The sequence below is a fragment of the Crocuta crocuta genome, unplaced genomic scaffold (genome assembly GCF_008692635.1).
Source record: "Crocuta crocuta isolate KB4526 unplaced genomic scaffold, BGI_CrCroc_1.0 scaffold448, whole genome shotgun sequence".
Classification (NCBI taxonomy): domain Eukaryota; kingdom Metazoa; phylum Chordata; class Mammalia; order Carnivora; family Hyaenidae; genus Crocuta; species Crocuta crocuta.
The window spans coordinates 3,289,774-3,316,389 of NW_027532411.1; the positions used below are offsets into that span (position 1 = coordinate 3,289,774).

The 26,616-nt window shown below is 40.6% G+C and overlaps 1 protein-coding gene across 10 annotated transcripts in view; it reads left to right on the top strand.

Moving 5' to 3' along the window:
• Nucleotides 1-26,616, top strand: part of LOC144243797 (uncharacterized) — a 326,374-nt gene that overhangs the window by 11,093 nt on the left and 288,665 nt on the right. For 5 of the 10 annotated variants that reach the window (XR_013338776.1, XR_013338778.1, XR_013338779.1 and 2 more), the window contains exons 2-3: nt 2,115-2,247; nt 11,804-11,974. Coding sequence is in view for 3 of the 10 variants with exons in the window: in XM_077778943.1 (XP_077635069.1) it covers nt 2,135-2,247 (113 nt within the window). In the remaining 7 variants the exon portion in view is untranslated. The remainder of the gene's footprint in view (nt 1-2,114; nt 2,248-11,803; nt 11,975-26,616) is intronic. The other 5 variants (XR_013338777.1, XM_077778943.1, XM_077778944.1 and 2 more) reach the window with 2 other exon arrangements.

Below are 26,616 nucleotides of genomic sequence, written 5' to 3' on the forward strand. Positions count from 1 at the left end.
CGCGGGGCTCGAACCCACGAACCACGAGATCATGACCTAAGTGAAAGTCGGACGCTTAACCAACTGAGCCATCCAGGCGCCCCACATTGTAACACGGTCTTAACAGGGCCAACATCTCCAGATGTTTTTATGATCACATAAAAACTGATCATATAACTCTCCAAGAATATCCTCTCTGCTTATACCACACTACTGTTAAAAAAAAAAAAAAATAGCCCTTCAGGGGTGCCTGGGTGGCTCAGTCAGTTGAGCATCTGACTCTGGCTCAGGTCATGACCTCACGGTTTGTGCGTTTGAGGCCCACACTGGCCTCTATATTTGTAGCTCAGAGCCTGGACCCTGCTTCAGATTCTGTGTCTCCCTCTCTCTCTGCCCCTCCACTGTACATGCTCTGTCTCTCTCTTTCTCTCTCTCAAAAATAAATAAACATTAATTTTTTTTTTTTTAAAAAGACCTTCAGTTGGCTGTGCAGCAGTCCTCACATGGGGTACCATTGATACTAGTAGATACTGAGAGAGAGTTTTTGGAGAATGTGGTCTTAAAAGAAATCAGGCAGTTTTCTTCACTAATACAAATTCCTGAAGACTTTGATATGTTGAGGTGTGAATTTTCCTGGGGAGAGAGAGAATGTAACCCAAGAAATTTGCTCTCTTGGGTTCGTTGTGGGCAAGCACAAGCTTCACATCATGAAACTCTCTTGAATTATCCATTTGATAGCTGTTTCTTACCCCTGGGGTTCTTCCCTGACACATCTCATTTGGTGATGGGCCCCTACTCATGATACTGCACCTGAGCACATGGAAGTCCAGAAGGCATTCCTCAATAGAATGTTGTTCTAGATCCCAACCCTCTGCCTCCTCAGAATCACCACTTTAGAGTATCAAGCTATGTGGATACATGTATACACATACATAACTTTCTTTGCTGAAGGACTGGGTAATTTTTTTAAGTTTAGTTATTTATTTTGAGAGAGGGGAGAGAGAGAGAGAGAAAGAGAGAGAGAGAGAGAATCCCAAGTAGGCTCTACACTCAGTGTAGAGTGGTACACAGGGCTTAATCTCACAAACCATGAGATCATGACCTAAGCTGAAATCAAGAGGGACACTTAACCAACTGAGCCACCCAGGTGCCCCAGGACTGGGATTTTAAAGGGAATTGACTCACAGATGTTTTTAGGAGATAGAAGCTACTCTGCATGATACTATAATAGTAGGTAAATGTTATTACAGATTTATTCAAACCAATAGAATATACAACACTAAGAATGAACCTTAATGTAAACTAGGGACTTTGGGTGATAATAATGTATCAGGGTAGGTTCATCAGTCATAGCAAATGTACATTATGGTGGAGAATTTTGATAATGGGGGAGGCTATGTATGTGTGGGGACAGAGCGTATGTGAGGATTCTCTGTACCCTCAGCCCAATTTTGCTGTGAACCTAAAACTGCTCTAAAAAAATAAAGTATGTTTATAAAGAAAAAAAAAATAGAGCCAAGTACTCAATATAACTTCCCCAGGGTCCAAATGTGTGTGTTTTGACTGAGAAGTCCACCCTTTCTCAGATGTGTCCTCTTTAAATACCTCTACAGTTTCTAATTTAACTTCCCGATCCCTGGTTTTGCCCCTATGTCCTGGAGAGTCTTGTCTTCTGGATTTCTCCACTGTAACTCTATTCATGTTCTGGAAAATGTTAACCTTTACCCATTAGGACCTTCCAGGACCCACTGTGATTTCCCTTATTAAGACATTTCCCCAAGTCCAAGCCACTGAGTTCAGTGTAAAATCCTAGAGCTTTTACTTGGACAATCAGTATTTTCTTCTGATGACCCAAAGGGCTGCAGAGTGGTTCAGGAGGAGGGGGTCATGATGCTTCAAGTCTCCCAGCATCATTCAGGTAGGCATGTATCCTCCATGGCAGGGCTGTTAGGGGGTCTTCCTGAAGATACTCCTTTAAAAAAAAAAAAGCCTCTTTAGATCTGTTAGAACAGCACATAGCTCTTCATAAAGTTATTTTAATTCTCAGGAAGAACATCGTACCTCTAAACCATAATGAAAAACAGTGTTATTTTAACTGCTTTGTAATTTGCCACATAATTTTTTTCTTCCTGCAGAGTAATGTTACATTCCCTTGATGCTTCTAGCTTGTATCGCTTTGGACCTGATGGCTAAAGAAAGGAGCCATCAGCCTCCAGAAGACTGCTCCCTTGGCCATAAGAGAGAACATTGGAAGGACCATTCAAGCCAGTAAGTAGTCAGGCCCTGTGTTGGGCGCTAGAGATGGAAACATGAGTGATATAAATTTTCTGCTCTGAGAGTTGGCTTTAAAAAGGCACTTGTCCATTGGTTGTTCATATGCCGGATACATTTTGAGCACCTACTATGTGCCAGGAACTGTTCTGGAGATGAGGACTGTTTTTGACTGGGTTCCCTGGGAATAGACTGAGACTGGTGAATTGTGTGCAGTTGGTTTACTGGGGAATATTTTGAGGAGAGATATCTGGACGAAAGAGAGGATAGCAGGACAAGGCAGAGATAGAAGCAGGTGCTCCATGGGCTTGCAGCTGAGGCCCCATCCAATCTTACCAGGAGTGCTAGAGCTACCCCTTTAGAGCTGTCTCAAAATGGAAAGGAGGCCAGGCCTTTGTGTGCCGATGTGACCCGGTAGTTGGTGGCCCAGTGTCCCTCAGAGTGGCCTGTGGCTGCAGGGAAGGAAGTTCTTTGCAGCCTGGGGCAATGCCTGGCAAAGGACTTGGCTTTGAGCCATCAGTTATCAGTATCCCCAGGAGCCAGGAGATGGGAAGAAATCTGTGCAAGAATACAACATCCACTACTGGGATATACCAGGAACAAAGATCCATTCATGCTCTCAGGGAGTTGATGGTGTAGTTGATGAGCCAGAGCAGCAAATAGATAAGTAAAAGTGCAAATAGGAAAGTCAAAAAGGCAGTAAGTGGTGTGAAGATGCAGAGCAAGAGCACCTAGCCCCATCCTAGGGGTCCTGAGGAGGATCCCCAAAGGAGGTGAGGACGATGAAGAGACAGGGCATGTGAAGGCCGTGGGTATGGGAGCCATAACAGAAGGCATCCTCCCAGAGTGAGAACTTGGCACAGGGGGCCTTATGTAGCTAGGAATGGCCGGAGGAAAAAGTGCGGCATGAGTGGTGGTGCAAGGTCAGGCAAAGGAGCGGAGCAAGGCCATGAACCTGAGCCTGAAAGAGCAGGGACACCTGGTCCAGCAGCTGGGGGTTTTATCCTGATGATCCTGACAATCACAGGTCCCAGCAGGTAGTTACATCATAACATTTGCACTTCAGGAAGATCATTCTGGCTGCAACGTGGAGAAACGAATCGAGATAAAAGCCACACAGGGGGCCCCTACGAGTGACCATGTGGGCTCCTAGTTCATTAGTTTCCAGTGAGAAATGATAGTGACTTAAAATGGAGGCATGTCAGGTGGGTTGGAGAGAAATGGATGAATTTGAGAGATATTAAGGAAGCAGAATCCATAAGACTTGACTGACTGGATATGGGTCTTTAGGGAAAAAGAGGAATCAACCCCAGATTTGTCTTTGAGCTGCAGCAGGCTGGCAGTGGTGTGAAGGATGAATCTGAGAGACTGTCAGGCTGAAACAAGGGAACCAATTAGAGCCATGATAAACAATGTAGTTTTGTACAGGGACCCATTCAGGGAAAAAAAAAAAAAAAGTTTGTGACCATATCCATTTCAATCAAATGAAAATAACTTTATAGAATTCTATTAAAATAATATGTATAACCTTCTAACTTAAATTATCTTTGTTAAAAGAATGTCAGTGAGTTGGGGCGCCTGGGTGGCTTAGTCGGTTAAGCGTCCGACTTTCGCTTAGGTCATGATCTCGCGGTTCGTGGGTTCGAGCCCCGCGTCGGGCTCTGTGCTGACTGCCAGCTCAGAGCCTGGAGCCTGTTTCGGAGTCTGTGACTCCCTCTCTCTCTGACCCTCCCCTGCTCACACTGTCTCTCTCTCTCTCTCTCTCTCTCTCCTAGAAATAAATAAAACATTAAAAAATTAAAAAAATAAAAAAGAATGTCAGTGAGAAAATGGTCCATGCTTCTAGCCACTTAAATATTAGTATCTGTGCCAAGTTGACACATAGCACCATGGAAGCAGCTTGTCAAGTTTTGGTTCCTATTCATGAGGTGCTTTGGACCTCACAAAGAACATTCTAGAGTATGTTCCTTTTTTTATCCTAGAGGCAACCTTGCAGGTAGGAATTATTACTTATTCAATACACAGAAGCAGAAATGGAGAAAGAAGGGAAATGACTTCACTTGCTACATGGCAAAGTTGAGTCTAGGATGTTCATTCCATTCAGTGCATCATTTCCTGACGCAGCAGCCCTATGTGCCAGGCATCACACAGATGAAATCAATGTGCTGGCTCCCTGCTTCTTTTAGCAACCTGGTCTTCACTCTTTGCTGACTGCAGGATTGTCTGTCTGCTTAGGAGCAGAGAGGCTGAGATGGGCAGAGAATGCCTTGTGACCAGGAAGCCCCCACAATGCCAATTTCTCCTGAAGGGGCAGGCCACCTGAGCATTCTTGCTACCTTACTGCATTCAGGCCACTTCTGAGGGCCCCGGCCCAGGGCTCTCCTGTGAGGCAGGCTTTGGCTTTCAGTTACTTGGAGAGCAAGGGCTGGGCAAGTCACAGGTGGCACCTCCAGATGTGGATCCCCATGCTTTGTAGGGTCCAAAATTCTTCCAACCAAGTTGAACTTGGTTTCTGGGTTGTATGTTGTAGCAAGATGAACTCAATGTAGCCAAAAGAACCTCTCTTCCTAAATCAGTGATACTGCAACCTCCAGGGTTAGAAGGCTGTGCCCCTAGCTGGAGCAGGGGAGAGGAAAGGAGGCAAGGAGAGGGAAGGTGGGGAAGGGAAGGGGAGGTCTCTTGTTCTGAAACTGCCCCTTCAGGCTCCAGTCTCTGGCCACACAGCTCCTTTTTGTCAGCAATTGCAGTATCAATGAGAAGGGAGCTAGGGTTTCTTAATCTAGCAATTTAGAAATTAAAGATGCAATTAAATATGATTACGAATAAGCTTGACATAGATTTTCTGAATATAAACACTCATATGTACAGATGCACACATTTATTCACTAGTCTCTCTACAAGCACTTTGTTGTCCTTTTTTCCCAGCTTTATTGGGCTGTAATTGATATATAACATTATGTAAGTTTGACGTACAATGTGTTGATTTGATATACTTATAAACTGCAAAGTGATTACTGCAATAGTGTTAGCTAACACCTCCATCACATCACATAATTACCATTTGTGTGTGTGGTAAGAACACTTCGTATCCGCTCTCATAGTAACTTTCAAGTTTATAATACAGCATTAGTAGCTATAGTCGCCATTCTGTACTTTAGATCTCCAGAATGTATTTGTCTTATAACTGGAAGTTTGTGCCCTTTGAACAACATCTCCTCAATTTCCCACTGTTCTCCAGCCCCTGGTAACTACCACTCCACTCTCTGTTCCTATGAGCTTAGCTTTTTCAGATTCCCTATGTAGTTGATTACCATTCAGTGCTTATCCTTCTCTGGCTTATTTCTCTTAGCATAATGCCCCCAAAGTCCATCCCTATTGTCACAAATAGCAGAAATTCCTTCTTTCTCATGGCTCAATAATATTCCGTTGTGTGTGTGAGTGTGTGTGTGCATATGTACATACACATATGTGTCTTCATATACATGATGGACACTTAGTTGTTTCTGTATTTTGGCTGCTGTGAATAATGCCACAATGACCATGGGAAAAGCAGTGTGTAGTTTTGATTTCCATGGGTGGTGCCATGGGTGTTGGTGTTAACCTTTTCCTCTAAAGCCCACATCTATCCTGAACTGCCTTATCTACTTCCAGAGACCCATGACAGTGGTCTTTGAAATGACCATCAAATTGAGCAGGAAACTGCTCTTAGCATTAGAAATACTGACTATCCACAGTCACAGAATGTCTCTCATCTTAGTGGCAAAAGTAAGAGTAGTATTATACACAGCTACCATCTATTTATTGAACATTTATTATCAACCACACTCTGCTAAGTGCTTTACACATGCTAACTCAATATGTTGGGATTCAATTCTATTACGATATCAGGATTTTGTGACTTTTATGGCAATAAGTTACTCATTATCACAACTCTTTTTTCACTAACTTTATCTAGTTCTTTGAATTGTATCCTCTGTGCAGGACTCAAAATGCCAATTTTGTACCATTATCTATACCCTCTGTGATGTAGGGAAGATCCTCTTACATATTTATACTTTTCATATGAGTGTATCAAAATGCATTGCCTTCTATATTGTTTTTCCAGTGCTGCTCCTGCTCCTGAAGACCATATCTGACTCCCTAGAATCTTCCTGAAGGACATGTCTTAGGTCAAACAATCTTCTAAAGGCAGTGGTTCTCAATAATTTCCCCCCTCTGACGCTATCCTATAGTTATAGGCACATTTTGGCCAAATGCCCAACTAAAAGGCTGTCTCATAAGAATGTGGAAGAGGCAAGACAGGCTGCAGATGACCTGTGATTCCCAGCGTGACCCAGTGACACCTCTGTCACTCTGCCCTTGAAGCATATGCAACACTGTAATATAATTGGAACAATTTTGAGTGCTTTCAAATTTGTTTAATTTCAGGTCACTATGAATTTTATCACATAAACACACAATGCCAAAAAAAAATGTCATACTTATATGTATAAAGTCTTGGAGAGACTTCTAGAAAAAAACTACTGGAAATAATAAGTGAGTTCATCAAGGTCACAGAATACAAGATCGATTTGTAAAAATCAATTGTAATTTTATATACTGACAATGAGCAATCTGAAAATGAGATTTAGAAAACAGGTTCATTCACAGTCGCATCACGAAGAATAAAATACTTAGGAATAAGTTGTACACTGAAAATTATGAAACATTGGCGACAAAAATTAAAGAAGATGCAAACGAATGGAGAATCATTCAATGTTTGGGAATGGAAGATGTTAATTCTCCTGCACTGCTATCCCAGCCCTTAGGGATTTTGCTGCCTCTGTCCTGGGCCATCCTGTGAGCCAGAAGCTGGGCCAGAGCTGGTTTCTCCAGATGCAGATCTTGGTGCTTTGTAAAAGTTCAGAAGTTTTCATTGAAATTGGTTTCCTAGTCATCCGTTGTAGTCAAATGAACTAATTGTAGATAAGTGAGGCACCTGTACATTCTGAGTGAACCGATACTGTCACCATCCATGGTCACAGGGGCTCAAAAAACACCATTAATCAAATGAAAGGACAAGCTACAGACTGGTTTGCAAAACATTTTTCAAAACATATATTTCATAAAGGACTTTTGTCCGGAATATATAAAAACTCTTTTAATAATAAGACGGACAATCCATTTAACCCATAGGCACAATATTTGAATCGACTTTTTCACTAGAGAAGATATACGAAGGGCTCATAAGTACCTGAAAGGATGCTCAACATCATTAGACATTAGGGAAATGCAAATGAAAACAACAATGGCTATAATAAAAAAGAGACAAAAGTAAGTGTTGAGGAGGGTGTGGAGAAACTGGAACTTACGCACATTGCTGATAGGAGGTAAAATGGTGCAATCGCTTTGGAAGACAGGTTCTCAGTCTCTTAAAAAGTTACCATATGAGGGGCACCCATGTGGCTCGGTTGGTTGAGCCTCTGACTCTTGATTTTGACTCAGATCATAATCCCAGGATCGTGGGATTGAGCCCTCTATCTGAGTATGGTGCCTGCTTAAGATTCTCTCTCTCTTTCTCTCTGTCTCTTTCTTTCTCTCTCTCTCTCTCTCCCCCATCACCTACCCCTCTCCCCTGCTCGTGTGCCCATACTCTGTCTCCCTAAAATAAAAAATTTTTAAAAATTAAAAAAAATTTAAAAGCTACCATTTGAGGCAGCAATTTCACACTTAGGTATCTACCCAAGAAAAAAGAAAATATAATACACAAAACTTAAGTGAATGTTCACAGTGCTATTATAACACAGAAACCTCAGACTAGATCCAAATGTCCATCAACATGAAAATGTGTAAACAAAATGTGGTATAATCACACACTGGAATACTCTTGAGTAATAAAAAGAATGGACCTCCTCATATACACTACAACATGGAGGAGCCTCAAGACCGCTATACTAACTGAGGGAATCCAGAAACTAAAGATTACACATCATATAATTCTTTCTACAGAAAGCCCAGGAGGCAATCTATAGAGACTAAAGCAGATCAGCAGTTGCTGGGGGTGCTCTGGGAATTGACCGTAAACAGACACAGGAGTGGGAAGGAAGGAGTCTGAGGGGCCCTAGAGTGATGACAACATTTTAAAACTGGTTTGTGGTAACATTTGCACATCTATATACTTTTGCTAAAAATCATTGACTTATACTCTTATAATGAGTGAATTCCAAGAATATTACACCCTGGTATAGTTATTAAAATAAAAATTATCAGCACAGAATGAAGAGTGGGAGGTTCAGATGAAACAAGTTTAGCAATATATTGATATTTCTTGAGACTAGATAATAGCTAATGAGGTTTCATTATATATTTTTTCTTTTTGCCCTTTGTAACTATTAAAAATATTCATAATAAAAATTTAAAAAGAAATGATAAACAAGGGTAATGTCACACTTCTTTATTGTTTAAGTGAAATGAAGTTGGACTCAGTCTTTATATCACAAGGCTGAAGAAAATTAAATCTCAGTCATTGCAGAGGCCCCTTGCTAGGATCACTCAGCATTTTGGGAGGCTCATGTGGTGCCCAAGGTCTTCAGGCAATCAGGGTCATGGTGACATGACTGCTCTCTGGTATGAATTACTCTTAAGAAAGAAGTCAGCAAATGAATCAAGAAGATGTGGTATATCTATACAATGGAATACTACATGGCAATGAGAAAGAATAAAATCTGGCCATTTGTAACAACATGGATGGAGCTCGAGGGTATTATGCTGAGCAAAATAAGTCAGACAAAGAAAGACAGATACCATATGTTTTCACTTATAAGTGGAACAGGAGAAACTTAACAGAGGACCATTAACCAGAGGAGGAGGAGAAGGGAAAAAAGTAGTTGGGGAAAGAGAGGGAGGCAAACCATGAGAGACTCTTGAATACTGAGAACAGGGCTAATGGGGATGGGGGAGAGGGGAAGGGGGGTAATGGGCACAGAGGAAGACACTTGTTGGGATGAGCACTGGGTGTTATATGGAAACCAACTTGACAATAAACTATGAAATAATAAAATAAATAAATAAATCGAAAAAGAAAGAAAGCATATCCTTCTGGTTTAGAATCCTGGGCTGTCATCCCCTCTGAGTCTTGATCCATTTGTACCCAAGGAGAGGTATGACTTTTTGACAGTGGGGTGAACCATAGACCTGCCTCCTCTTTTCTGCTGTGAGAATAACTTCTCCGGGCTCAATCCAGCTTTCTAATCTGAATGTCTTCTCTGGATTTAGTCTTTCACAATGGCCAGGAAAAAAGTTCATCTTGGGGCACTTGGGTGGCTCAGTCAGTTGAGCATCCAACTCTTGATTTTCGCTCAGGTCGTGATCCCAGAGTCATGGGATTGAGCCCTGCATCATGTTCCGTGCTGAGCATGGAGCCTGCTTGAGATTCTCTCTCTCTCTCTCTCTCTCTCTCTCTCTCTCTTTCTCTCTCTCTCTCTCCCTCTCTCTTTCTTTGCCCCTCCCCTGCTCAGGAGCTGCTACTTTAGGGCCCTAAAGTATGGATTCAAAAAATATTCTTTGACTTTAATACATGTGTGTACATGCATACACATGTAGGTATGTGTGTAAAGTACAAATATAATATGCAACTACCTCATCTTTTCAAATTCAGCTTCAATGTGCAAGGCTCAGTGCAGTCACTCATTTAGTCATTCAAAAAACAAATATTTTTGAGCCCCTCCAGGTAATGACAGGCTGTGTTTGCGGCACTGGAAGCACAGCACTGAACAAAGCCAACAAAGGGTCTGCTTTTATGCAGCTTGGATTCTATGGCCTATGTTTTCAAACTTTAATGTGCCTAAGAATCATGCGGCAATTCTGTTAAAATGTAGCTACTGATTCCATAGGTCTGGATGTTGCTCAATATCAGTATTTTTAAATTTTTTGTAATTTTTTTTGAGAGAGATACCAAGCATGAGCAGGGTAGGGGCAGAGAAAGAGGGAGATGCAGAGTCTGAAGCGGTCCCCAGGCTGTGAGCTGTCAGCACAGAGCCCGAAGTGGGCCTGAAGTCATGAACATGAGATCATAACCTGAGCCGAAGTTGGACGCTTAACCAACCGACCCACCCAGCCGCCCCAAGAAAAGCATTTTTAACAAACTCCTGTGCAATGACGATGCTGCTGGTGTACAAAACACACTTTGAGTTGCAAGGTTCTGTGGTGGAATGCAGGAAAATTTTGGAGAACACAGAAGTAAATCATTCTGAGTTTCCACACTGAGTTACTTACATGGCCTCCTTGTCTGTGCTGAGGGAGGGTCATTGACACGCTCTGCCCTGAGGGACCCCTCACTGGTCACTTGGCCCCCAAATAAATTATTTCTCTTTTTTGTCACGGAGACCACCCTGGCCCAGCAGCCTACACAGACCACACCCTAAGCCTGTGGTCTGTTCACATCCAGAGGCTTCTCTGATTAATTCACAGGTCTGGACTTGTGTGTCAGCCTTGCCTTGGGGATCTGATCCTGTTTTGCACTTCAAAGGCCCATCTGGCAGATATCAAAGTTGTGGAGGTCTTTGGAGCTGAACTTGAGCTTTTTCTGGTCTTATATTTTAACTCATTCCTTCTCCCTACTTTTCTGCTTTCACGTTAATGATAAGAATGTAAAAAAGGAAAAAAACACCCTTGTTTCTGTTTATTTTTTAGATGCCATCTTTCCCCTGGAAAGCAATCTCTTTGTGTTTGTGTGATTGTTGCACAAAGTGGGCTAATTCTTTGTAGGTCCTGTGGCTATGATTCAAAATAGCAGACTTCTAAATAGCCAGGCTGCTCAGCCATCTACCCAGGCACTGCCAGGAGGTTGTATGGTGGTGCAAGCTTACTGGAATTCTGCCTCTAGGAAGCTATTCTAATGAAATCATTGGAAAGGCAGACAGAAATATCTGCAAAATATTCTTCACAGCATCATGTTATCTAAGTAAATACATAGAGGGGAAAAAACCTAAATGTCTGTACTAGTTTCCTATTGTTGCTGCAACAAAGTGCTTCAGATTTAGTGACTTTGACATGCATATCCATTATTATAGTTCTGGAGGTCAGAAGCGTGCAACCAGTTTTACTGGGCTAAAGTCAAGGCGTGTGTGGGGTGACCCAATTGGGTGGAGGCTGGAGGCATGGGCAGAGAAAGAATTCACCCAAGGCATGAAGGAGATAGACAGTTATTGAACACATTCCAAGGAAGCAGCAGGCAGGACAGTGAAGGAGAAACTGTCTGCCATGAGGAGGTGGGTGGAGGCTATAGTAAAGGGGGAAGATGAGGAGGTATGGGAACATACGGAATTTTCCTGTTTTGGTACCTGAGTCTAGGTGTAAGTAACCCATTGGTCAACTAGGGCTTATGGATATTGTGAGGTGGGTGGTCTAATGGGCCTGTTTGTATTCAGCCAGCAGGTAGGAGGTCACTATGGGCCCTTCTACCTTAGTCAGGTTTCCATTGCTCAAGCTGGTTGCTTAAAAGGGGCTCCAACCGTGACAGGATTGATTTGTGGTGAGGTCTCTGAGGGGATATTGTTTCCTTGTCTTTCTTCAGCTCTATTAGCCACCCATGTTCCTGGGCTTGTGACCCCCTTCCTCCTTCTTCAGAGCACATCATTTCAATCTGATTGGTCATCGTGTTGCTTTCTCCTCTAATTTTGACTCTTCCTACATCCTTTTTATGAGGACCGTTATGATTACATCAGGTCCATGAAAATAATCCAAGGTAAGATTTTTTAAGCCTAATCTCTTAAAATTAAGATTCTTAACTCATTCTCATATGCAAAGTGCCTTTCACCATATAAGGTAACATTCTCAGTTTCCAGGGATTATGATGTGGACATGTTTGGGGGACCATTATTCAGCTTAGTGTAGTAGCAAGCCATAGGAAGCTGTTAATAGTGTTAACATTTATTCAGTGGCATATTTTACAGCTGTTAAATCTCTTGAGTAGCATTTAATGAAAACAGAATGTGATTGTAATGCATTCAACATTTGTTCACCAAATCTAACACTTGGTACATTCCAGGCTCTGTTTTGAGCACTGGGGATATAGTCAAGAGTAAAGGCCCAGCTCTCTTGCATCTTATGTCCCATTTAAGGAGATAGATGATAAACAAATAAATCAAAACAGTGTAATTTCAACTAGTGATAAGACCTGTGAAGGAAATTGGGTAGGGGGAGATGAGGGGTGACCCTGCACAGGGAATCAAGACTCCCTGAAGAGGTTACATTTTCACTAAGACCTGATGAAGAAAAGGAGCCAGTCATGTGCCAACTACTGGTTAGAACTTTCTAGGCAGAAAGGAAAGCAAGGCTGATGACCTCTATTGAGTCAGGCAGATGTTTGGTGCACACTAAGGACTAAGGTCAGTGTGTCAGGGCATAGTGTCATCGAGAGGGAGGTAGAGCAGGTAGGCATGAGGAGGGATGTTGTAGGCCAGCTGCTGGCAGATACTGCTGGTTGCTCACCCTAATGCCCCATCTCTCTTCTTTCTCATGGAGAAAACCAGTTTAATGTCAAGCATCAATGTAATAAAATACTGGTTTTCCTGGTGTCTCTTATATCTGAAGTAGGGACTGGGGCAGGGATTGGTATGTCCATGCCAATAAAGATGTCCAATGAAATCAGTGTGTGGATGGAGGACTTTGACTTCTGCCCTTTTCCTTCTTTCTTTCTGGAACATGGACATTATCCTAAAAATGGAGGAGTGCCTTACTACCATGAGATCGAGAACTTTGGGCTAACAATTTTGGAGCTGGAAGTTGAAAGGGACCTGGGAACTTGAGGGCACCATGCAGCTCTTACTCTCATTCCTGAAAAACAGCCTCCAGATTTCTGGTTGGGCTACATGAGGCAGAGTTCTATGGCACGAAGTGGAGTCCAATCCCTAAATGATAAATATGGTAGATATATATTTCTAATATATAAGTAAATATATTTCATTCTATGTGTAACTGGAAATCATTGGAACGTTTTAAGCAGGAGAGCAATATGGTCTGATTTATATTTGTAACAAATGATCCTATCTGCTATATGGACACTAGACTGTAGGTCCTACTGAGGACATCAATTATCATGGCAGTAATTCAGGAGAGAGATGATGCTAGCTTAGACTAGGGTTATAGCAGTGAAGGTAGGGAGACAGTTTGTATTTTATTAAGTTAAAAAAAGGGGAAACAGTAAGCTGCATTTTNTTCATATATACTAACTCACTGATTTAATTGTTATACTAGTTGTGCAAAGCAGGCATTACTTTTATCTGCATTTTGCAAGTAGGAAAACTAAGAAGCGAAAAGGTTAAGTAATTTTCTAGTAAGTGATGGAGGATGGCTTCCTCTGTGTATCTGTGTGTGGATGTGTAGATACAGATGGAGACACCCAGATAAAAAGGATTGAAAGAAATACACCAAATATTTTAGAAGTTTTATGTCTGAGCACTAGCATTTCATACAAATTTTCTTTTTTACACTTTTCTTAGTTTCCAGTATTTCTGTAGTGAACGTGCGCTATTTTTATGTACAGGAGAATAATTAATATGGAAAGGATACTGTGGTATAGAATCATGGTGTTTGGCAGTATATTTTATATCATGTCAGCTGTTTTTAGGCAGAGAGAGAAAGGGTCGTAGTGTAGTTTGCATGACCAAAAGCACATAAAGCTGAGCTGTGGAAATGAAGTCATGAAGCAGGTCAAGTTCCTAGGTCTCCAAGGCATAAAGATGGGTTCTTCACCCTAGTCCAGTCATCTGTCCGGTCCTTGCTGATGTCTTCTAAGAATAGTTCTATTCAAATAACCAAACTTTTCAGCTTTTTCACACTCTGGCATTATAGACAGCAGCTTTTTAGCACACAGTCTACCTATTCAGATATACTCCTGAAATCTGGATTCTGTATGCCAAGTTGCCTCTCTTTGAAGAATTTCCCTTGTCTGACATGACATCATTGAGTTTATTTATGTTGGAGAACCCTCAGGGAAATACTAAACCTGTGTTATATATGTGTATGTGTGGATATAAATTGCAGAACAACAAATCATTAGAAAGTGAATTCACTTATCAAATTCCTAGGAGCTGTTCAAAATAAGCCATCTAAGCTACTTCTATGTATCCTTAGTCCAGAGCCAGCAAATGAGAAGAGGGTGTCAGAATCCAATTTAGGGATGGAGGAACCCCAAAACAACTTTTTTTAGACTTCAAATCCTGAAGTTGTCAGAAAGGAATTTAACCTCTCTGTGGGTAGTGAACATTTATTTCATTTCTTAGAATAACCCAATCTCTGTGTCCTCAGACTCCTCCACATGTCTATTATTTGCTCAATTCTTAGCACTGAGCCTTGCACATCAATACTATGAATCTTTTAGGAGAAAAAAAAGTACAGCCCTAAATGTATCAAAAACAGAAAACAAGAGAGAGTTAAATAATGGGCTCAAAACTCAGAGAATAAACAAAATGCTAATAGTGTGCATTAGTATGCACATATCTTTTTCTTAAAGATTTGAGAACATTGGAGTATGTGCTCCTTGTTTTTACACAGTCAATTTGAAGGACATAAAATCCACAATATACTGAAAAGCTTACATTAAAAACTAAGGACAAAAACTAAAGATGGTCTGTTTCATTACATTTTCTACCATTTCTAAAATTTGACCAACCCATAAGTGAAGGTAGCCTTCAGATTATATAGTCAAATTACATGGAATGTCAGTAAGAAAATGATAAAGAAATAGTGTTCATTATACAATCAAGGAGCATGATAAAGATTAAAATAGAGAGACTTTAGGAGAATTGTTTTGTTCTGTTACTTTGAAATTGGTACCTGGGTTTAGTTGAAGCTATATGACAATACCAGGGTTCGGATAAAGTAAAGAGAACAGGTTTCAGTTGAGCAAGGCTCTCCTTCCTAAATACACTAATTCTGATAAATCACCAGGACATGGGGTTGCCAAATTCTAGACAATGAATTTATACAAAAGGAAACAAAGCCCCATAGATGTTTTTATTGTAGATGTTGTCACTATGTCAGTACCAAGCTATAAAACAGGCAAAGAACTGAGCATAATTACAGCCTCTCAACAGTGAGAATTGTTTTGAGAAAAGCCCCATTGTAGCTCATTGCACTGGGGGAGTTCTCTCTGCAGGACCATGAATCAGGTTCAAGGTTAAGACCTATATCTATGCTGTGCAAAGCCATGGGTCTGATTCATAGCCATTAAGTTGGGTCATCTTATGTAGATGATGGAAGAATGATCCTAAGTCCTGAGACTAGTGTTTTGGGATTTGGTCTCAGATCTCACATGATGCACAGTTGCCTTGGGAAAGCCATCATGTTCTCTGAGCCAGTGTTTGCATTCATAAAATATAGTGCTCTATGTGAACTGTAGGGACTGTTCCAACTTGAGCATTATGATTCTTTCTCTTTTCTCTAGAACCTTGACTTGTTTTCTTCACTACAACTGCAAGGTGGTATTGTAAAGTTTAATTGCCAACAAATGAAAAGGGAAAATCCAAATGTCAGAAAAGAGGCTCGCAGCCTGCTGATGCTTGATGTGATGGATTATATTACTGTTTGTCAAATATTTCACTTTCCCTCCTTGAAGGACCCCTTCTTTTGTGAGGTTTACATGTATCTGCCCTGTTGAAGTCAGGAGTGGCCATGTGAACATGATTTATTTAATGGAATACAGATGGGAGGAACATATGTCACTTCTAAGAGATTTGTCATGTCTCTTCTCTCCATAGATACATTGGAGATAGAGGATGTTTTCTCAGCCTGAGTCTGGAGTGACCAATATTTGGGTAATGATAATGCATTGTGAGCAAGAAATAAACCTTTGCTTTACGCCATTGCAATTTTGGGAATAATTTGTTATCAAGCCAAAATAAGATTTTAGGAGTGGCCAACTATGAAAAACATTATGATTTCTTGACTATGATTCCAAAAGAAAATAAGAATTCAAAATATTTTTTAAGAACTGTCTCTCTTTTCTCTGATCTTCAAATATTATCATATATATATATTTGTAAATGTCATATATACATGTGCTGTATACATACATATGACATATATACATTTACATGTATATATTTATACACACACATATATAATTTAGATATATTAATTCTCTGCTAATGTCTATGTCAGGTACCCCAGTGCAGGCACGAGGCTATGGAAGACTTGAGGAATTTAGTTTCCATTTAGTTTATGATACCCTTAATTTTCTTCCATGAACAAGGGTTGCCTCTGTGCCCTTTGTCTATTTACACAACAAATAGTTTTTGATCACCTACTAAGTAACCAGTAATTCCTGGAGATGGAAGAGTGAGCAGATAAGCCTGGTCCCTTAAGTTGGTTGTATTATATTTTCTAATAGCCTCAAGGAGACAGGTACAAGACAGTGTGATAAATGCTCTGCTGGTAATGCATACAGTGGTATAGGAGCACCTATAGTAAGCATTTTAAATTAGAGCTTTGGCACTGAGGATGGCTTTCTAGAGGAAGTAATATCTAATCCACAACCTGAAGAATAAATAGTAATTAGACAGGACAAGTTCATGTGTATTTGTGTGTGTGTGTGTGTGTGTGTGTGTGTGTAAACATAGGTTGGAGAATTATGTGTGGTAACAGTATACTGGTAAAGACTGTTCCAAGAGAGGAAACCACACATGTGAATGACCAGTGATGAATCCAGACCACAGGTGTTAAGGAGGGGCATTGTCTGGAAAGGAAGGAGAAGCTTGATCATATAGAAACTTCTAGGTCCTATTCGGGCCCTTGATTTTATCTCAAGACTCAATGGGGAGCCACTGAAAAGTTTCAAGAAAGCTGTTCCCTCTGCTTCTAATGTCTTCCCCACCCAACCCCCACCACTTCTCATCTAATCTGCTCAACACCCTTTTCCTCTTTAGAGTCATATTGAACTCTGTAGAATCTTCTCAGGGAGATACAGCTCCTTCCTCTCTAACTTACAATATATATACGTATACATATATGTATGGGGAGTGGAGAGAGAGAGAGATCTTGGGAGCAGGGCCTGGTCTTTTTATCTGTATATCCTCACTGACTTTCAGAGTTCTTCGCTCTTAGCAGACTCTCTGTAAATGTGGCAAAAAGAAGCAGCAGCAGAAGGAAAGGAACCTTGGGAGAATCCAACCTATAAGGAAATGTAGCCTCTGATGCACCACAGCCAGATGCCTCCTGATGGTCTGGGCCTTTATGACTGAGAACATTTGTATTCTTTTCTGTTTTTTTTTNCCTTGCCTTTGGGGATGTGTCAAGTAAGAAATTGCTGCGGTGGAGGCCAAAGAGGTTGTTTCCTGCTTTCTCCTCTAGAGTTTTGATTGTTTCCTGTCTTGTGTTCAGATGCTTTATCCATTTTGAGTTTATTTTTGTGTATGGTGTGAGAAAATGATCTAGTTTCATTCTTCTGCATGTTGCTGTCCAGCTGAGAACATTTGTTTTCTGAGGAATCTTAGAACAATCTCATCCGGAGATGACACTGAACCCAGAAACTTAGGCATAAGATCTTGCCACCACCCTTCCCTCTGAGCAACTCAGGCCAGCTGGGGCTTCATTTGTCTTTCTAATTTTCTGAATAAGTTGCCACCATTGGTAGTATCTGTCTAGGTTCCTGCTTCAACCTAGACTGGCTCAAGTGGATAGGCAGCACCATGGCTTTGGAAGTAAGCAGACCTGAAGTCATACCTTACCTGTGCCATTTACTGGTTTTGCATGGCGGGTAGAATTCTAAGGTGACCAGCTGTCTCTCTCACCCTGTACAGTCTTCCTGCCTCCCCTACCCCAACCCCAAGTATGGGAGGCACCTGTGAATATGAGAGGCTAGCACTCCCATGGTTAGGTTACTAACCAGTTGACTTTGAGTTAACCAAATGGGAGATTATCCTGGAGGGGCCTGACTGGCCTGGGAGAAAATAACCAAGCTGTAAATTAACTAATGAGTCATATGGCAAGGGAGTATGTAACCTCTACTGGCTGACATGAATTTTGCCAATAACCAGTGAGCTTAGATGAGGACTGCAAACCTCAGGTAAGAATCACAGCCCTGGCTGACACCTTGATTTTAGCTTATGGAAAGCTGAGCAGAGAACCCAGCTAATGTCATACCTATACTCCTGATCCCTAAAAACTAGGAGGTAATACAACTCTGTTGCTTTAAGCTGCCAAGATTGTGGTAATTTTTATGCAGCAAGGACACGTCAGTGGAATGCTAACACATGGTGTGATTGTTTGACTTCGGGAAAGTTACCTACCTTCTCTGAACCTTGTTTTCATCATTTGTGAAGTAAGCATGATAATCTTATCCCCTCCGGAGCTGCTTTTGAAATCAATCAAGATGATATATCCAGAGTATCTAATATCCTCAACATGGATTTAGTACCCCCTTGGTTGCCTCACCACTACCACCAATGCAAATTTCTTTTTGGAACATTCTGTCCTGGTTGCCCTTTCAAGAGTGGCCCAGGGATTCAAGCTGTAGTAGATGTCACTTGCCCAGCAGCCAGTCTTCCGGCCAGTGTTCTGATGAAAATTCCAATTGTAATGCATAACCATGAGGACTCCAGAATGAAATTGCTTTGGGAGCCTTTGTATGATTAACATTTTAGCTGTTTACGGAGTCTTTGCCCTATCATTTCCTGTTTTAAAAAATTAATGTGCTGGTTTATTATTAAAAACCAAGAGAGGGGGAATTTCAGTTGGTGCACAGAGAAGTAGTTCTAGATGATCCAAATAAAAGTGTCTAAGTAGGGAGAATATTTGGAAGACCCTGTTTTTATTCAGATGCTCTTTTAATCCCAACCATTTTTTTTCTTTTGATGTCACTCCCCCTCTACCCCAGATCCTTGGCTTCTGTCACCCCACCCCTAACTTTGAGTGGGATAAAAGGCATTTGAGTCAAGAGTGTCATGATTTTTAATAATGCCAGTGGTGCTGTGTATATGGTATTGTGCAGCCCATTGCATCAGAGGGTATTCAAGTCAGAAGGGACTTTGCAGGCCACATAGCTTGTCTCTTTCATTTTACAGATAAGAAAAAATGAGGTTTGGAGGTTTAATTGCCCAAGGAGACACAGCTAACTAGTGACTCAGTTTTCTCTGAAGATCTCCTGACACACTTTCCTCAAGTAATCTGAATCGATTACTTTTGTATGTTTCAAAGTTTAAAGCCGCCATGGTGATCTAAGGACCACATCTCACTTCTTCTGGATATGCCTCAGCGCAGACATCATCGTGGACCCCGATGACCTGAAAGGCCACCACCATCTGAGCTCCCACAGGAAATAGAAGGCTTTCTTAAGCCAGATAGAAAGACCCAGTTCAATAAGAAGGAAAGATTTAGGCTGGATTTAAGGAGCAGAAATAACTCAGTCACCAGTACTAACTTTCAGTTGGGACTGAGAAATGTTCTTTAGAGATCATCAGTGGGACTGAAGATTTATGTATCCATCAGATGGACTTAGTCGTTAGCTACCTGGCCTTACTCTGTCCTCTGTCTACTATTCTAGTGTATTTCTGATGACTGGTATTTATTTATAGAACAGGTTGGGCTCCCTTTTTCCAAGAGGAAGAAAGAAATTCTGTTCTAAAGCTTAATTAACTGAGATAGTAGTAAAGATCGACAAAGCAGGAATATCAGTGTAGTAGACCTGAGACCGCCATCCTTATGAAGTCTTCTGTGCAACAGTGGTCTTGGCTGGTACCTGGGAACTTAAATGGTGAGTAGTTCCTTACGCTGATCTGAAATGGCCCCTAACTGACAAGAGTGACTCACTGTGCTTAAACTATTTGTACAAACAGTATCATTCATGCTGAATGCCTGCTGTCCTTCTGGGATTCTGGAACATTGGTACATGCCAGGCAATGGGTGCTCATGTGCCCAGTTCCCAGTAGAAACTTAGGTCATGGTCTCCAGCGAGCTTCCAGGGGAGGTAATGTTTCACATGTGCTGCAGCAACCCATTGCTGAAGGGATTAAATGTGTCCTGTGTGGTTGCAACAGGATAGGCCCCTTGGAAGGTCGCATTTGATTTCCTTTGGCTTTTGTTCTATGTGCCTTTACCTTTGTTGATTTTGCTTTATATCCTTTTCACTGCAATAAATCTTAGCTGTAGGTACAACTACATACCAAGTGCTGTAGTTCCTCCTAGCAAGTCACCAAGCCTGGGGCTGGTCTTGAGACTTCTTCACTTCTTNTAGCCCACTCCAGAATACTCAAATATAATATTACACCTCTTTTTACCCATTATTTCCTTCTGATTTGTCCATCTGCCTCTCTCCAGATCCCATGTATTTTTATTTTTAATCTTTTACTTCATTATTTCCTTCCTGTTCTTTTCCAGTGCTTCCATTTGTCTTATCTTCCTCCTTGGGCTATGAATTTCATGATACTGAAGACTCTATAAACAGCACATTTAGCAGAAAAGAACAAAAAAATGTCTGGAGACTCCATTTTTATGCTCAGAAATTTTATTTTTCTTCTCATTAAAGGAAATCACTTAATATTTTTTGACCTCTAGTTTTCTAATTTAATAAATGAGGCCAGTGTTACCTGTCCACCTCACAGAGTTACAGAGGGGATCAAATGAGATGATTCTTAGGTAAGAATTTCAAAAATTTGAGCTTTAAAGAATTGTTGAAGCTTATTATCCTTCTGGAACAATCACAGGTGGATTGCATGAGAAATGCATGCTCTTGAGTTGTGGGCATTCTCTCTCTTTCTTCATAAAATGACAAACAAGAGAGTACAAATATTCTCAATGAAAAAGGACCATAGAAATAGTTAGCCCTGAGTAAAAGAAGATTAAAAGAAGGTTTTGATTACTGACTGCAAGTATTCAAAGGACAGCCATGAAGGAAAAAACAAGGGAACAATTCTGTATGACTTCACAAGATAGAATCAAGACTAATGGGGGCGAAGAAAGAGGAAAACTGGTCATTGGAACTGTTCAAGATCAGGCTGAACCACAACATCTTGCATGTCACACAAGGAAAGAAACATCAGATTTATGAATGAACTTCTTTTGTGAACCATCCCCACCAATTTTTGCTTCAGCACTCTCTGTGCTACTATTTGAATCTTTAAATAATTCATTCATCTTTAGATAAATTTATTTTAAAACTATATTTTGCACATTTGATGTTTTGGTTATTTTTTTTTAATATTCATTAAAACACAAAAGTATCCATAAAAAAGCATACATCTGTCAGTAAACCAGAAACTAGATGCCTTCTAAACTTGATTCTCTGATAACTCTTGAAATTCTTAAGCCAAATGGAAGAAAAGAACAAATAGAAAACTACTGGGGCCCTGATTTCTATTCTTAAAAAAAAAAAGGGTGCTTCATTTGTGGAGTGGAAAATATCACTCTGCCTCTCTTCATGGGAGATCATAAGACACTCCTGTACTTCTGCATTTGCTCATTTCTCTCTCACACCCACAAGGACAATCGGTATAGACTGGGATATATGGCATCCTACCTTTTCCTCACTCTTGCGGCCTGGTTTTGCATCTCCCACACAAAGCATTAGCACTTAATTCTTGACTCCTACTCTATTATCTAGAGATGCAGGCTAATACATGCCCCCCAACCTTTGTCTCATATGCATATTTGGTCTGCAGAAGTTACAGTCCAGCACCATGACCGTGGTTAATTAGGGCAGAGAAGTGCACCTGGCCCCAGATTGATTTTTTCTTCTTGCTGGAATTTGGAATTTCAACCCAGAGATAAGGTATAGTTTGCTAGGGCTGTTTTTTTGTTTTGTTTTTATTTTTAACAAAGTACCACAAACTGGTTGGCCAGTGGGGAGGAGCAATGAATAGTTTGTTCCAGGGTCTGAGCAAAAAGCAGGAGGAAACTTAATATTCAGTGAAGACTAAACAGTGACTAAAACAAAGGAAACCATACTGCAAGCATCTCAAATAATATAGTCAATAGAAGCAAATGCCTGAAGCAGCTAACTTTTATTACAGAGGCCATAGACAGATGTAAAAATTTTATAATACCGGTTCATATCTTAAATATTCCTTAAGTATGTTTTATATGTTATTTAATAGAGAAGTGAAAGCCATGACAGCTTGATCAGATAGAGATGCCTCTCCCTTGAGACACAGAAAGAGAGGGAGGGTGAGAGAGACTGAGTGAGCAAATGCAAGCAAGAGAGGGAGGGACAGAATCTTAGACAGGCTCCATGCCCAGTGCAGAGCCCAGTGATGCTGGGGCTCAATCTCACAACCATGAGATCATGACCTGAGCCAAAATCAAGAGTTGGATGCTTAACCAACTGAGCCACCCAGGTGCCCACAGAAGTACCTCTTCAGGGGCACCTGGGTGGCTCAGTTGGTTAAGTGTCTGATTTCGGCTCAGGTCATGATCTCACAGCTTTTGGTTCAAGCCCCGTGTTGGGCTCTGTGCTGACAGCTAGCTCAGAGCCTGGAGCCTGCTTCAGATTCTTTGTCTCCCTCTCTCTCTGACCCTCCCCTGCTCATGCTATCTCTCTCTCTCTCTCTCTCTCTCAGAAATAAAGATTTTAAAAATCTTTAAAGAAGAAGTACCTCTCCAAACTGAGGACCAATTTAAGATCTTTGCAGGTCTTAGGTTCTCTTGTTTTTAGAGTCCCAAATCATATGAAATATATATTAATAAGGGAAGTGGTATATTTTAACTTATATGTAACTATCTTAAGATTTAATATTGGCTAGCTAACAAAATGTTGCATTCTGGGAGCACCTGGTAGCTTAGTTGATTAAGTGTCAGACTTTGGCTCAGGTTGTGATCTCATGGTTCCTGGGTTTGAGCCCCATATCAGGCTCTGCTTTGGATCTTCTCCCTCTCTCTCTGCCCCTCCCCCCACTTTCTCTCATAAACAAATTTTTTAAAATGTTGCACTCAGTAGGTATAAAAATGGCATTTATTAATTCCTATTTTGCAATCTTCTTTCTTTTTTTTAAATCTTTATTTATTTTTGAGAGAGAGAGAGACAGTTTGAGCGGGGGAGGGGCAGAGAGAGAGGAAAACACCGAATCCCAAACCGGCTCCAGGCTCAGAGCTGTCAGCACAAAGCTGAACATGGAGCCTGAAGTCACAGACTGTGAGATCATGACCTGAGCCAAAGCTGGACCCTCAACCAACTGAGCCAGCCAGGTGCCCCTACATTTTTTTTTATTTTAGAGCCAATACATTTTGTTGCATTTTGTGTGTTACGGGTGGGTTTTGAAAATGTCATAGGCTTTAAGATTATGCTTTTGGTACCTAGTGGAAGAAACCGGTTGTGTTCATATAGCAATGTTTTAAAATTTTTTAATCAATTTATAATTACATTTTTTAACAACTGAAAAACATAATACATAGTACAGTATTTAAACTGCTACAGAATTTGCTTTCCAGAAGTGTCTGGAAGTAAGCCCGTGTTTCCACAAGCATGAGAAGTTGTTCTGTACTTAAGAAGCTACTATGAATAGCCTCTGCAACAAAAAAGAAGTTCTCGTTTTAAAGAACACTTCATTACAAAGTAAACTAGACAAGCCACATTTCATGATTAAGTGACTTACACAAACATCACTATATCTGATTCAAACTCAAAATGTGTTTAGAAGCACAGCATACAGTCAGCCTAGTTATGTAGTTTCTACATTTTTGACATAAAATGAAGGAAAATGAACCACTTCCAGGAAAGTGAAATAATAAGAGGAAAACTATTGGGTACAGTTACAGATATTACACTTCCTGCTTAAAGATAAAAGGCAATTAAAAGTATTGCCATTTGCAAACATTTCTATTTTTCCCAAACTAGGTTTCATCCGAAAGAGTGGGCTCACTCTTTCTCAGAAGCACGCACTCAACCAGTTCTGTACAATTGCATAAGACGATGTCTCGGCGTTTGTTGGGGTTCCTCACTGGGTCTGATGTTTGTGAGTTTTCTCCCCTCTCAGACCTACTCTAACATTTCTGTTTCATTTAGTTCGTGACTGCAGACCATCCTCTGTTATTTTCCAACTGCTTTCTGTCTGACCCTTCAGAAGTGGTAAACTCTCTGCAGGGTCATCTTTCGGCTTATGTCTGAGTTAGGAACGAAACCCCACTTAGTGGAAGTATGGATGGTGTGTGGTTTGTCGTCGGTACACACCAGCACATATTTGCCTTGTCTTTACTAGCTCAGATGGCCGCACTGTTCTCTCAAGCACTGTTCTGCTGGCCTGTATTCAAGTTGTCCAAGTCAGTACTTCTTGATAATAACTTGAGTTAATTATCCTTTTTTCTCAATCTATCAGTTAATCAGTCAATCTACAAACATGGCATGAGCTCCAGTTACATTCAAAGTATTATTTTATGGAAGAGCAAAAATACATATACCATTAAAAAACTAGGACTGAGTTGAATAAATGCAAGTTTAAAGTCTAAAATTTGGGGATAGGCACTAAAAACAATGATATCCTGTGTTGGTGGATTTAAGGTGATGTAAGGTGAAGTGTGTACTCTTATAGGTAGCTGCATAGGGTAGCATCTTTATAAAAATTGACATTTATTGAAAGCCTTGCAACTTTTCCCAAAAGACAGCTTGGCACAGTGTTTAGGAGCATCTACCTGCATTCAAAGCTCAGTTCCTCTGTGGTGTGACTATGAGGAATTACTTAATCTTGCTGCCACAGTTTCCTCATCTGTAAAATAAGGATAGCAGTAGTACCTGCTCATTATAAAGCCAATATTACTTAAGTTAAGGACTAGTGTCTAGCAAACAGTGTGTGCTAAATAGCCTTCTAAAATATCTCTGGACACAATATTTGCGCTTAAAGAAACTGAGGAAATAATTAGAGATGAGAGTAAGAATCTGAGTATAAGTCTGAATATTTAAATATATCTTAAATGTCAAACTTAATAGAAAAGGTTCAATTCATTAAGGCATATCCACATTAGAGAGTATTATACAACCATTAAAAAATTGGGTTTTCAAAGGAAATGGAAATGGAGACATTCTCAGATATAATGCTACACTTTGAAAGCAGTATGTCAACTTACCGCCACATACTATGATCCTAATGCTGTTAGAAGGTACATAGGAAAAGTTCTAGAAAGAAATGTCAAGATATTAATGGTAATTATCTCAGGGTATTGAAATTAGGAATGTTTTTTAAATATATTCTTCTTTTTTTTAAATTTTATTTATTTATTTTGAGGAAGAGAGAGAGAGAGCAAGGGAGGGGCAGAAAGAGAGAGAGAGAGGGGCGCCTGGGTGGCTTAGTTGGTTAAGCGTCCGACTTTCGCTTAGGTCATGATCTCGCGGTTCGTGGGTTCGAGCCCCGCATCGGGTTCTGTGCTGACTGCCAGCTCGGAGCCTGGAGCCTGTTTCAGTCTGTGACTCCCTCTCTCTCTGACCCTCTCCTGCTCACGCTGTCTCTCTCTCTCTCCTAGAAATAAATAAAACATTAAAAAAAATTTTAAAAAAAAAGAGAGAGAGAGAGAGAGAGAGAGAGAATCCTAAGCAGGCTCAGTGCTATCAGCGTGGAGCCTCACATAGGGCTTGATCTCACAAGCCTTGAGATTTGAGACTTGAGCTGAAATCAAGAGTCAGACACTTTACTGAGCTACCCAGACACATCTTTTATATTTTGTTCTTTATCTTTTCCACAATTTCAAAATTTTCCACAAACATGTGGGGAAAAAGTTACAAAAAAGAAAAAGGAAAAGGTAATACAGGGAAAGGAAAAGAATTATATTTTGTAACTTTTTTCTGAGCTGCTAGATAAACATACAATATTAGAATCTTGAATGTCTTCAAAAAATAGCAAGTTTTAAAGCAAGATACAGTTTTAAGATCTAATTAACCGGAGAGTATCTTTTTAATAAATAGCATCATCTATGTACACACATATCCTCCTTTTCAAAAAAGAAGCTTAAAGTGGTGACTCATGCCCTGGCCAAGAGATGATGAAGCAAAAGCTGATGAGTTTTGGATAAACTCAACAATAACTCAAGTCAGTAGACCAGTAGGAACCAAAGCCAACCTTCAAGGGGGAAGAAAAAACTACAGACTGATGATCTTGGGATTTGGGAAAGTAATTCGCAAAGGCTAAATGTTACTGCAAATCTGACAACTGGAGGTACCAGAACTCACTCCATCATCTACCAGCTAAGAGAGAGAGTCCTCTTACTGGCTTTGGGGTGGGGGGAATCACTTATTCCATGCTACAAATTCCTTTTCCTGAAGGGGTGAATTATGAGCTTAAATCCCCAAGTTTCTTAATGAAAATGTACCTTCAAATGTTTTGAAAATTTTTCTCTGCTCATTTCCTGGCTTGGAAGAAGAAGCATACCTTCATGGTGGTTGTCCAAGGAATATTTACTGCCTAGGCATTC